Source organism: Oxyura jamaicensis, chromosome 5, assembly GCF_011077185.1.
Source record: "Oxyura jamaicensis isolate SHBP4307 breed ruddy duck chromosome 5, BPBGC_Ojam_1.0, whole genome shotgun sequence".
In the NCBI taxonomy this organism is placed as follows: Eukaryota; Metazoa; Chordata; class Aves; order Anseriformes; family Anatidae; genus Oxyura; species Oxyura jamaicensis.
In genome coordinates, this window is record NC_048897.1 from 61,755,026 (window position 1) to 61,766,973 (window position 11,948).

An 11,948-nucleotide genomic window follows, 5' to 3' on the forward strand; every position below is an offset into this window, starting at 1 on the left:
CCAGCTAGCTACCTGGTTGAGTTGGTTCTGCTGGTTATTCAGCTTAATAATTCAGCTTAAGTAACTGGATGGTACCATACATGCAGCGTACTTCCAGTTCTAGTACAAAGCAGAACACAGCAATCCACACCGCATTTAGTTACTCAGTATAAAACCAGGTTATCTACTATCACACTACACAAGATAAATATTCTCTAGAATAACACAAAGATTTGTGAAATAGCTATCAACAACAACATTGGCTTTGCATCGTAGAATAGTTCACTGAGATTTTAAAGACACGCTTGCTTTTTATTTATCTTTTCCTTGTTTTGTCTCAACCTTTTGGCAAGCTTTAACATCAACATTGTGTACAGCGCAAAAAGAAGAAATCCATAAAGCAGACAAAGGAAGTAAATGAACAAAGCTATAGCAACTTTACCTTGTGAGTCTTCCACCAGGAATTCATGTCAGAAAAAGCAAAATATGTAAGAGTTTCCATCTGAGAAGATGAAATGAGCTATATCAATTGCCTTCCAGTGCAAAGTATAAAAAGATTACTGTTGTACGTGATAAAGAAATAACTTCCAGACAGCAGGAAGTCCAACTAGGGGTTCTGAAATAAAGGTACAAACAAAACAAATCTCACCCACAGATGTGATCATCAGTTCAGTTTAATTTTTGTAGTCATTAAAAAAATACCACTTCAGAAGAACTCATCATCAGTGAATCAAAAATTAGGCTTAGCAGGAAGTTCAGCATACTTCATTGTACCCAAAATACAATGTTTCACATTTTGTATAACAGCTTTATTATCAAATGGCAAGAGGCATTTATTAATGGTGTCATGCAGATATCATTTACAAGAAGTTCTAGGAGATAAACAGGACACCTAAAAGCTCTTTTTTTGTAGTTAAACCATACCTTCCTGATTTCCAAGTTTGCTTCATGGTAGACACTGCTTTTCTGGCAGAAATGCATGGCTATCTCTTGGAGCACTGGCTGGATTCCCATAAAAAGCCAGCAACCGCCTTATTCCACAGCACAGCACTTCTTTGCTTTTCCCCAAGACCTCCTTTATACTTTATAACCCTCAGTAGTCCTCATGGGACAGGGAATTGCCTGAAGCCATTGGCAGCTGAATATAAACATAGAAGGGATAAGTTAAAAAAAAATGCTAACTTGTTGCAAAAGGAAATAACCTTATTTTCAACCTTTTTAAGGTTTTTAAGGCTTTTAGCCACTGTGATGGGAAATTAGTCTACAGCTGAAAGGAGTTTTTCAGTATCATAGCCTGATCCCATCCACACAGTGAAATATAATTTGATGAAAGTGCCAAGTGACAGCATGATTCATATGAAACTGAAATGGAGTTCATTCCTTCTTTAGTGTCAAGGTTCCACACCAAAACATGGGTTTTGTACAATGTAGAAAGAATTTTACAACAGCATATTACTGACCAAAAATTGAGACCACTTTTGAGACAAGCCACTGGGTAATAGTAAGTATGAAATTTGTTCTGAGTTATTCTGCATGGAAAGTTAACTATGCAGAAGAGTAGGCTGTAAATCTACAGCTATTTCACGCTCAATATTCCAGTGGACACTGAGCTCACAATAGCTACCACTTACTATGGAGCAAATCCTCCAGGTAGATGAGCACTGAGATTAGAGTTGCAGCAATTAAAAGTCACTATTCAGGTTTAAATGCCAATCAAGTACCCTTTTAGACTCAATTCTAAATAGAAAGCATTCCCTAAAGCTAAATGCTTACAATAAATTTGTAAACAGAAGTGAAATGAGTTCCTTTACCTACATAAAAATACCATTTACTGTGCAACCCAGATTTAAATAAAAGACCAAAATAGTTCATCAATAATATTTACTGTATATTTACATGTAATACTGCAATAAACTGGAGTCAATTAACATTATGTTACAAAAAAGAACAAAACTTTTTAGAAGGTACCAGTACCTTTCACATTATCACATTCATGGAACTGTTCTCTTACATCTCAAATGATCTACCATGATGAGTTAACATGGGGATACAGACACGTAAACCCTTGAACCGGAGCATATGCTAACATGTCAGTTCCCATTTCAGCAAGGTGCTTCAGGAGCATAAAATTAAAGCCTACAAGCAGCACTAATTTCAGTAGGATCAACTTAAACATGCACCCCAATTCCTTGCTGATCAGGACCTCATTTTATGGGACTCCACTGATAATAATACAGACTACAACAGTTATAACTGTACAAGGGCAGGTATCACATACCTCCTATGTTGGCTATATATAAGCAGACGTTTACTTGAAGGTGAATCAGAGCTGGTTGCGCATTACCGGTTACGGACTTAGCAGAAAATTGAATCATCCCTTTAATTTTAGATACATTCACATAAACTTCTGTTGCATGATGCTTTGAACAGTATTTGGATTCAGTTCTTTTGCAAGAAGTGCACCAATTAAGGTACCTGACACTTCTAGCCAATCGAGCTGCAATGAAAAGTTGTATACTCTTTGTCTATTGCTTTAGAAATGTTTATAGTACACTGAAGTTATACATTTTTAAATCACTCAGGAAATTAAAGTTTTATATATGATCATTTTCTTGAATTCACAGGATAAATGTATGCAAGTAAAATATTGGCAAAATAATCAACATGAAAAAAATAATAGAATTTCAAAATCAGCTAGCCACAATGAAGAAGTCTAGTCTGCTCTCCCAGAGCAAACTTTTACAGAATAACTTAGAACGATCTGAAACTTTGCCTTTGTTAATCCAGTTAGTAAAGCAGATGTAGGTTCAAGTATTGAAGTCCACACAACAGTAATAGAAGTAAACAATCAAGATGAGTGTATCTTTGTAGTTAAAGTAGTACTCAGAAAAAAAATTGTTTCTGAATGAGCACCGTTATGATATTATGCTATAATTTTGGAACCCCAAAAGGTAAGAAAGACTGTTGATGAGAATTGTGCTCAGACCAGATCCCATGCATGTCTACAGAGATGTACAGTATGTTACAGAAATCAGATTGAAAAAATAAGGGCTGGGTTTGTTTTTTTTTCTGCAAGTATTAGAAAGCATTATCTGTAGTTTGTTACATTTTTTGCTCTGCATATAATCAAAGCAAAACATGACACCTGTGTTTTCACTTCCCTCATCCCGAGGGCTGCACATACACCCCAAAGCAAAACACTGATGATTTGGTTATAAAACTACGTAGTACATTTCTGAACACAGTTCCTTCAGTTGCAGGTCACGTGTTCGTTTAAAGACATTCTTACCCATTACAAGCCTCCCCTTTAATTGCTTAAGATCCAATAGAAAAGCAAATATACAAATATCAGAAGTGCCAATCCTGAGATGAAACATGGGAAGTCCTGGTCCAGTTTGATCCTTATTCAAACTTCTGTTTCAGTTTCTTCTGGAAGAGAGCTGGTAGGATGGAGAGGATGGCTAGAATCATGAGAACAAAAACAGAGTTCCAGGAAACAGCTTCCCCTGCTGTTGTAAGTTGGTATAGTGTTGTTCCTGCCTTAATGGCTACAAAAGATGGTGGTGCCACACCTGAAAGGGGAAGTAGAAATGTAGAACAAGAAATTTAAGAAAAAGCTATTTCTTAGGGTAAACAAAACCAAGAAAATTCCTAACTCACTTGTCCAGCTTTTAACACCAAAGCCTCAGAATTTGTTGCCTGTATTTTCTTGTTAGGGTGCAGGTACAGATACAAAATTCAAAGACAAAATCCCATTATCAGAACTGTTTATGCTACTTTTGATACTGGTTAATGCTAATACAAGCATAGGAAACTAAAAAAACTCTGCGAGCTAGATCGTGCAGATAGCAAGTTGTCTCTACAAACTGACTTTATTTAGGTTCATGATGGAAGCTTATGAATTGTCTCCTAAACTATTTAAAAATATTGGCAAAAATAAGCAAAACTCAAGGTTAAGACATTTAGCACTACAGTAGTTATGAATTCACTCCTGGGAAGATATATTATAATAAAATGGAGGGGAAGGGGAAGAACAGTCCTTCAGATCAAAGCCACATGTTCTCGCATGGCTATGCTGAACTCAAAATAGAAGTACACGGTAGTTCACAGAAGTATAATAACCATGGAGTGGAGCAACAGCAGTTACTTGTAAAGTGTTCATACAAGGTATGTTTCCTTATAGCCTGTGTTACCGCTCATCCAGTGCATCAGAATAATCCTGAAGACTGAAGTCTTTTAATGCTAAAAGCTGGACGCATAAAAAAAAGTAGCCACAATACTCTTGCGTAATCTTTCAGCTGTCCAGTAGGTGGTGATCCCCACTGAACAATGCATAAGAAGCAAGCAATGCCACTTCTGGCTACCCCAAACTGCAGTTCACTATTCAGAATTCTTACCTAGAAAGGTGCCAATGAAAAATACTTTTAATGGCACATTTATTACAGGAGATGTTATATTGATGAACCAATTTGGAAGAAACGGTGTTATTCTCAAAAATATTATGTAGTTAATAAGGTGTTCTCTGTGTCGTTCAACCTGTGCAAAACAAAAATAAACCAGTAAAACCCCTGCCTTCAAAATAAGCAATGATTTTACTACAAGAGATTCGTGAGTTTGTTAAATCCATCTTTTGTAGAAATTTAAAAGTTGCAAACAAATCAGTTAAATGATGACTCAAGGAAGAGAGGAAGAGTCATCAATGAATCACTGTTACATAGCATTGAAGTTAGTCTGGAAATACCAGCCTATGGTAGAGCACTAATACATCTGAATCAGGTAACAAGTAAGCCTGCTGCTGTGCTGAACTAACCCTAGCATTAGCTCTGTCACCTCTAACTGTAGTCCAGCCAACGCTACCAGCTTGTCATCCTATTTGTAAAGCAATCAAACATGAAATGCAGCTATATTCCTAGCTTGGAATCTTACCCTGGTCGTGGCTCTGAAGTTCATCAGGAGGCTACTGCCAACACAGTCTGAACACCTATCCGCACGTACTTTGTAATGTCTAGCATAAACATCATAAAGGAGCAGCCACATTAGTCCAAACTTGATCTGCAGTCAATTATATCCTCAAGTCTAGCTCAGCTCCTTACACTACTACATCAAAGCCTCTTCTGCTCCCAGACTGGCTTTAGAACTCCAGCCCTTTCAAACACCCATAACCTCAAAGCAAGTTTTAAGGGTAGCAGAGCATCCCACCATCTCTGCTCTACCCTAGCAGGCCTTCACAAAGTCTAAGCCTAAATATGGCCACATGGCCCCAAACAGTTGAAACTAAACCACACCTGATTGTCAATCCATCTAAAATCAGGTGCAGCAACTTACCCTAGACACAACCCTGTTTTTTCCACAACATTAGCTTGAATTGCAGTATTGCAGTCAGTCCTGCTATTGGTCAGCAATACTTTGGTTCTCGTGTTTGGTCCTTTTTTTTTTTTTTTTAATTAAATCTTAACGAAGGACTGATGCTTAATCAACAATTAATTCTGCATAGGTCTCGAAGTGCCAAAATGGTATAGTCTACCTAACCTGGAAACAGTGAGATATGAACCACACATGCAATTATGTAATTTTAAAGTCACATAGCCAGTTCTGCCGGTGGCAATAGTTACTATTTCCCACTTAGGGAATAGTCTGAAGATTATAGTGTGCTTCTAATACTTATTTGGTACAAGATTCATAACACTGTGTAGGGCACAGCTCTACATCTTCGTGAGGAAGAAGTTTAAATATTTTTATGATTCAAAAAAACCTTGAACGGAGAACAGAGCAGTTAGTTATGGTTCATACTTGCCAAAAAGATCTGTTTGAAAATGGTTAAGAGCATCAAACAACAAACAAGGGGTCAACTACTGATCATGCTAGGATTTTGTGTAGCAAAATCTGAAGTTTAATCAGATAATTAGCTTGCCAAATTTCTGTTATCAGATACTGTCCCTGGGCCTAAAGGAAATTGAGCTTGTACGAAAACCAAGCAGCTTGTATGGGATACTTCTCTATGTACCACAAAAACGGTGAATTTCCAAATTGGTAGGAAGTTACCATGTAAGCATATAGTAAGAACGCAAAGAGACCCTTTAAACCGGCATGAAAACAATACCCTTTTTAGGGGGGATATGCTGCTACTGCCCTTAAACACTAAAGTGACAAATTTACGAATTGCCCTAACCACAATAACACCTACATTTTTACAATCAGACCTACAACTATATGTTTTTTCACCCTATTGAAAAAAATAAATAAATAAATAACAGTAATAGCTCCCTGAGCATCAGAAATAATGAAAGCTGTTTCATTATTTCTGATGCTCAGGGAGCTATTACTTCAAATCACAACTTCATAGGCTTCCTACCCTACTGCGTTTAGCTAAACCAGAGGGGTTATCAGTGACAAACTCTTCCTAGTTGAAGAGAGATTCCCCCCAGGAAATAGCATAATCAGGAATACTCTATTGTTTAACAACATTCAAAAAGTAACTACACATTGTCAGAAAGGACTCAGAATCCTTTCTTTGCAACTAGATTTATGAGCACAATCCCCTCTAGTTTTCCCATCCTATTCCACTATATATTTTCTATAAATTTCAACTTAGTAGCTTACCTGTTCTGACCATTTAACTGCTTTTTCTGTTAAGTATTTGTATACAACAGGCCGTCCCACTAAGTATGAAAGCATATAGCAGAACGAAGCTCCAAGTCCTGAGCACTGAAAAAAAAAAGCAGAAAAACACTAATTAATATTAGCCTTATATCCCCATAATGACTGACTGGATAGAGGCTGCTTCTGTGCAGTCCTCCATTAAAGAGGAAGAACTTCCTGTACCTACTCCTCAGGAACTTTGTCGATGCTAACTGGTTGCTTTAATTCCAAAGCATTTAGATCAATATTAACACAAAGTAGACAATGTTGATTACTTGTCAGATAACATTGAACCTCTGCACTTTTAGGATTCTGAACAGTGAAACCTTTGCAAATAAGAGATACAATGACATTTGAAAGATTCAAACTTGAAAATTCATCACCTTAGCCCTCTATACCTACTGGGTTATCAAGTTCTTAAGTACTAAGGCTTACTATGACTGCATCTTTTGAAATTTGTTGACAACATACACTTTGTAAGTTAAGCTTCTCAAGTATGTAAACCATTTTTAACAAGGATGTGTTTTGCAGAGCACTAGAATGCATTACTTATGTTCCAAGATTAGTATCAGGTTCTGGTGGATGCTGAACAAGTCTGAAGTGAAGGCAACTCTCCAGATGACTAACACCCAGATGTATCCATTATTAAGAAAATTTGGAGAAGAGTTTAGTTGTTTGGATCATCATCCAACGCTACAGTGAGTTTTGTGGGTAAGACCCTTCTCACAACACAGTTGAATGCCAATTCATTTATACCTTGGAGAATAAAGCATCCCCTTATTTCACTCAGCCTGTGATCGTTTCAAACAGAAAGCTGTTTAAATGTTTGGTTCCTTTCCAAATGGAACAAAATACGTGCCTTCACAAACTATTTTCCATACTTACCAGACAAACAAGAAATAACGCCAGTGGAAAGGGATAAAGAAACCCTGACAGGATACTGAGAAATATAGACCCAGGGATAGCAAATGTTTGCAGGCTGGATGCATCTTCGTTAAAGAAGGTTTTGTTGTTTGTTTGTTTTTTTTAAAAAAGCTACCCAGTTTTTAATCTAATAAGCAGTCAGCGTACATAACACAATTTGGAAAAAAATAAACAAATAGGCATGGCCTCAAGAGATCTTTACATCAAAATACTTGTGCAGAGTAGCACAAACAGCCCGAGCACAGAGAAACAAGGGGTAGATAAACTGTTGACAGATATAAAAATAAGTCACTAATTAAAAGATGTATTATGCTTTCCCTTCATCTCTGTGCTGCCTTTGACATTGTAGCTTTATGGCATTACAAGAAATACAGCTCTGATCTGACACTTAACCAGAAATAAGCAGACTTCAGTCACTCTGAAAAGTTGACAGAAACCTCTAGTGATTATGAATTTCATGGAACCGATTTAAATACTAAAGAGCCAAACAATCATCTTTTATATCAAGTTCATTACAGACAACAGAGCTTTTTCCAAGTGCCAAGGTTCTAAGATAACTATACCATGCTCGCCAAGTCTGCTGCTGAGACAGTAAATGTCGTCATATCAGCTGATGCAGTAGTTCAGTAAGAATGCCGATTCTATGTCGTTTACATATTAACTAACATTTTAGTTTTCTTCAAATATAATCTATCATTTGTGAACCACTCTTGTGAGAATATGCTAGAAGATAATTACTAATGGCACTTTCAGCGTGAATTTTTCTCTGGGTTTTGAGAACCCTACTGCATTAAACAATGAAATTGACCTCCTATAACTTTCGAAAGGCTGAAGAGCTTTATTAACCTGTTACGCGTTCCAGTTAAGAGTGTGTTTAATGATTAACATTCAGTACTCAGGGAAAATAGAAAGTTAAGAGAGAGCACAGGCAGCCTTTGTGCCTCCCTAGGCATAAAGTACTTCAGAAGTCTAGCTCTCTAAAATAGAAGAAGTTTTTTCTTTTTTTGTTTTGAAAATGGGCACTGCAGAGATGAAAGAAGGCATAAAATGTTTCCCTTGAGAAATTATGTAAGGACTTCCACAAGTGACTCATAAAACACTTTTAGATGCCTCAGGAAGACTAGAGTGGTAGTTTATTTTCCTTTAGAATCAGCAGACATTTTTATCTGGGAATTTAGTTTGCACTTAGCTACTGTAACATTAAAGTAAGTCAAATACGGAAGTTAAAACATTGTCCACAGTAGATAGTAGCTGAAGCTGCAAGACAATCTTAGACAACATTTACTACTATACAGGCATGCAATTCAATTTCTCTGTACTTAGTCCTTCCTTACAATCCAAAACGGCATACTGAAACACTTCAACAACAAAAAACTTCTCTTAAGTCCTAAAACACGTATGTTATAAACACACCTTGGTGTCTTACCCTTCTCCATCCCCGATCAATAAATTATTACGTTTGCATTTTTCTTTTCTTTTTCGTAGAAAAGAAGTCAGCAAAGGCTTCTCGTATCAGAAAAAGGATACAAAACGTATGTGGCAAAGTAAGCTACTAATACTTGAACATAAAACGTGTCCTTATATTTAGACAGGACTTTTCCTAAGGCTTTTGCATCATCCATGTCTCTAGGAACCTTTATACATTTTCCTTCTTCTCTGGAAAAAGAAAGAAGAGAAAACATGGTAGGAGATGTAAGTAAACAGTACAGTAAAATTAATTGCTGAATATATAGATAATTAGATGCACTAGATCACTGAACTACAATGTCTGCAGACAAACCACATCACTATTTTGTGGTAAAATTCTAAGACATACCTTTGTAATATTTACACTTCTTTTAAATAAATTTTAGATATTAGCAAGCTATTTTTTTTTTCCTATTTGTTACAATAACCAGCTTCATTTCTAGGATTTTTTCTTCTCAAGTTAATATCAAAAAGAAACAATTACTCAAAGCAAACCTTTGGCAACTGAACAGCAGGCAATGTTTCAGCCAAAACTAACTGTAACTGCCTCATGCTAGGGTCACAACATTCAAAGTGCAGCAACACCTCAAATGCAGTAGAGTTTCACCTCACAGGCATACAAAGCTTTAAGAGCAAAATCTTATGTCACACCTTAATCTGGTGCAACCCTGGGCAGCACAGTTGAGTGTCCTCTCTTCCTCTGTATCAGACTTAGTGACTGGACAGTTGCAAACTGAACTTGTTGAGCAAGTTAATCACACAGAAAATTTATTACTAAAAGAAAAAAAGAAAGTTGTAAGACAAGCAGGCTTGCATCTTGTCAAACTATTAATGTTCCCAACATGAGTACCAGATGCAACAAAAAGGAGAAAGAGTACACGAGCCTTGAGTATGAAGGACGAAGGATGTCGCCTTTTTATGGTGGCCTGCAGTTATAGCAGAGCACAAGGAATTTTACAACACACCTAGCCCTAACCAAGCATGCTTTGGCTCTCAACTGAGGACGGTTAAGAACATCGTTACCATTGCTAAAGTGACAACAGGTAACTTAAGACATGAGAACTCAACTGTGCAACAGAAACCCTAGGTCAAGCACAACTTGAGTGTTTAAACAGATCCTACTAGTTAGTACACATTTCAATATTACCTTTTGTGTTGTGACATTGGAGATTATACACTCAAAATGGCTTTTTTTCTTTAAATAAGGTTACGTCTATAATTAACTTACGTCAGTTCCAAAATCACTTAACCCCATGTAGCCTCCTCTGCAAGCTGATACTGAATGAAAAGCAAACGAATTACATACTTACTCACTAAGTTGTGGGAAGTTTTTATATACCAGAAACATAAGAAAAGCAGCCGATGTGAAGATGGACACCAAAATAAGAAGAGACGTTCGAGCTGATCCACCTTCTGCCTGAGCTTTCCCTGAAATTAAATACAACCAAAATTAACAACAACCCCAACAACTTATCGGAATTCAAGGTTACACTTTGAGGAAACGTTAAGGAAATCTCCACAGAGATCTCATCTTCCTACAAATGCTTTCAGTAACATACATAACACACTGCTTACATTCCCTGAAGTCGTCCAAATAAATCGGAAAAGTTACTGTAGAACAAATTAAGCCACATATTTTTAATTTTTGCCATGAAGTCTCCTGACAGTCAGTTAAGAGCTCGTAACTTGAAGTTAAATCTTCAGTATGTGCAACACAACTTCAAAACACGCTCATTAACAGTTGGCTTTGCTTGTTGTTCTCCTCGGGATGAACACCGGGCACAGCAACTAGCCAACTAGGTTAGAAACACTCATCGGCAGAACACGCACATGAACACACGCCCACAACAGCCTGGGATATGAAGATCACAGTTCTCAGACGTGGGAATCACACCTACTTTACAGGCTAAAACACACGTATCCAAGGTATCTCTTTTTAAACTTGTAATAGCCTAAGTTCTGGTGTAAAGAACATAACGCGAGCACAATAAACGACAGAACTGCCTTTTAGGCCTCTTCTATACTTGGTATTTTTGCCAGTGTGGCCACACGTATGTCACGCTCTGCCCGGCGCTGTACGCAGCAGCCAGGCCGCTCTCTGCAGCCGCACCGGGCCGTCCCTCGGGCGCTGCCGGGCCAGCCCCACCTCCCCGTGCCGCAGGGCGCCGCTGCCATTCGCGGAGGCCCGTGGCCTGACCGCCGTGCCACGGGGCGCGCGGAGGCCGCGGCACTGTTGCGAAACCCGGCCGAGGGGTGACGGAACGGCGGCCCCGAGCTGTTACCGCAGCGGTGCCTCGGCACCGGGGGCTTTAACACCGGCTTCTCCTCGCGGAAGGGGAAAAAAAGCAAAGGGCGAGGAAGCGAGCCGCGGCACGCCGCGCTCTGTGCTGCTCGCAGGGCCGGGGGTGCAGGACAGCGCCCAGCCCAGCCGTGCCTGCCCCTGACGGGGGCTGCGGCCCCGCCTCGGCCCCTCACCGGCCCCTCCCGCCCGCCGGCCGCCGGCAGCGGGAAGGACGAGGCGCCCCCGCGCCCCCTCTCCCCCCCGGCACCTTCTAGAAGCTGCCGCTGGTGCCTGGCGCTCTCCGCCGCCGCTCGGCAGGGCCCTCCTCGCTCGGCCGCCCTCCGCTGCGCCATGGCCCCGCTGCCGCCAACCGGGCCCCGACGCGGAGGGGAGGGGAGCGGGGAGCCAAGCCCGGGCTGCCCGCCCGCCTCAGCGCCACACAGCGCATGCGCCGCTCCGCCGGGGCCGCGCGGCCGCGCGGCTGCGCTTTGCTGTGCACGTGGGGCGGGGCAATACGGTAGCGCCGCGCTGCCGCTCCCTTGGGGGTGTGCGCGGGAACGTGGGGAAATACGGTAGGGGCGGCGGGGAGCCCGCAACGGCAGCGGCGCGAGGCGGGGGCGGAGCCCGCAGGCGGCCGTTGGGCAGCGCGGGGAGCCGC

At 40.1% G+C, this 11,948-nt stretch overlaps 1 protein-coding gene across 1 annotated transcript; it reads right to left on the reverse strand.

Annotated features, from left to right (window-relative positions):
• Window positions 1-881: 881 nt before the first annotated feature.
• On the reverse strand, window positions 882-11,665 carry TMEM41B (transmembrane protein 41B). The gene is made up of 7 exons (XM_035329065.1): window positions 11,559-11,665; window positions 10,320-10,437; window positions 9,070-9,198; window positions 7,504-7,597; window positions 6,580-6,684; window positions 4,377-4,515; window positions 882-3,551 (listed from the first exon to the last, which is right to left on the reverse strand). The coding sequence occupies exons 1-7, from the start codon at window positions 11,641-11,643 to the stop codon at window positions 3,382-3,384; spliced, it is 840 nt and encodes a 279-aa protein (XP_035184956.1). The 5' UTR covers window positions 11,644-11,665; the 3' UTR covers window positions 882-3,381.
• Between the last annotated feature and the right edge of the window lie 283 nt (window positions 11,666-11,948).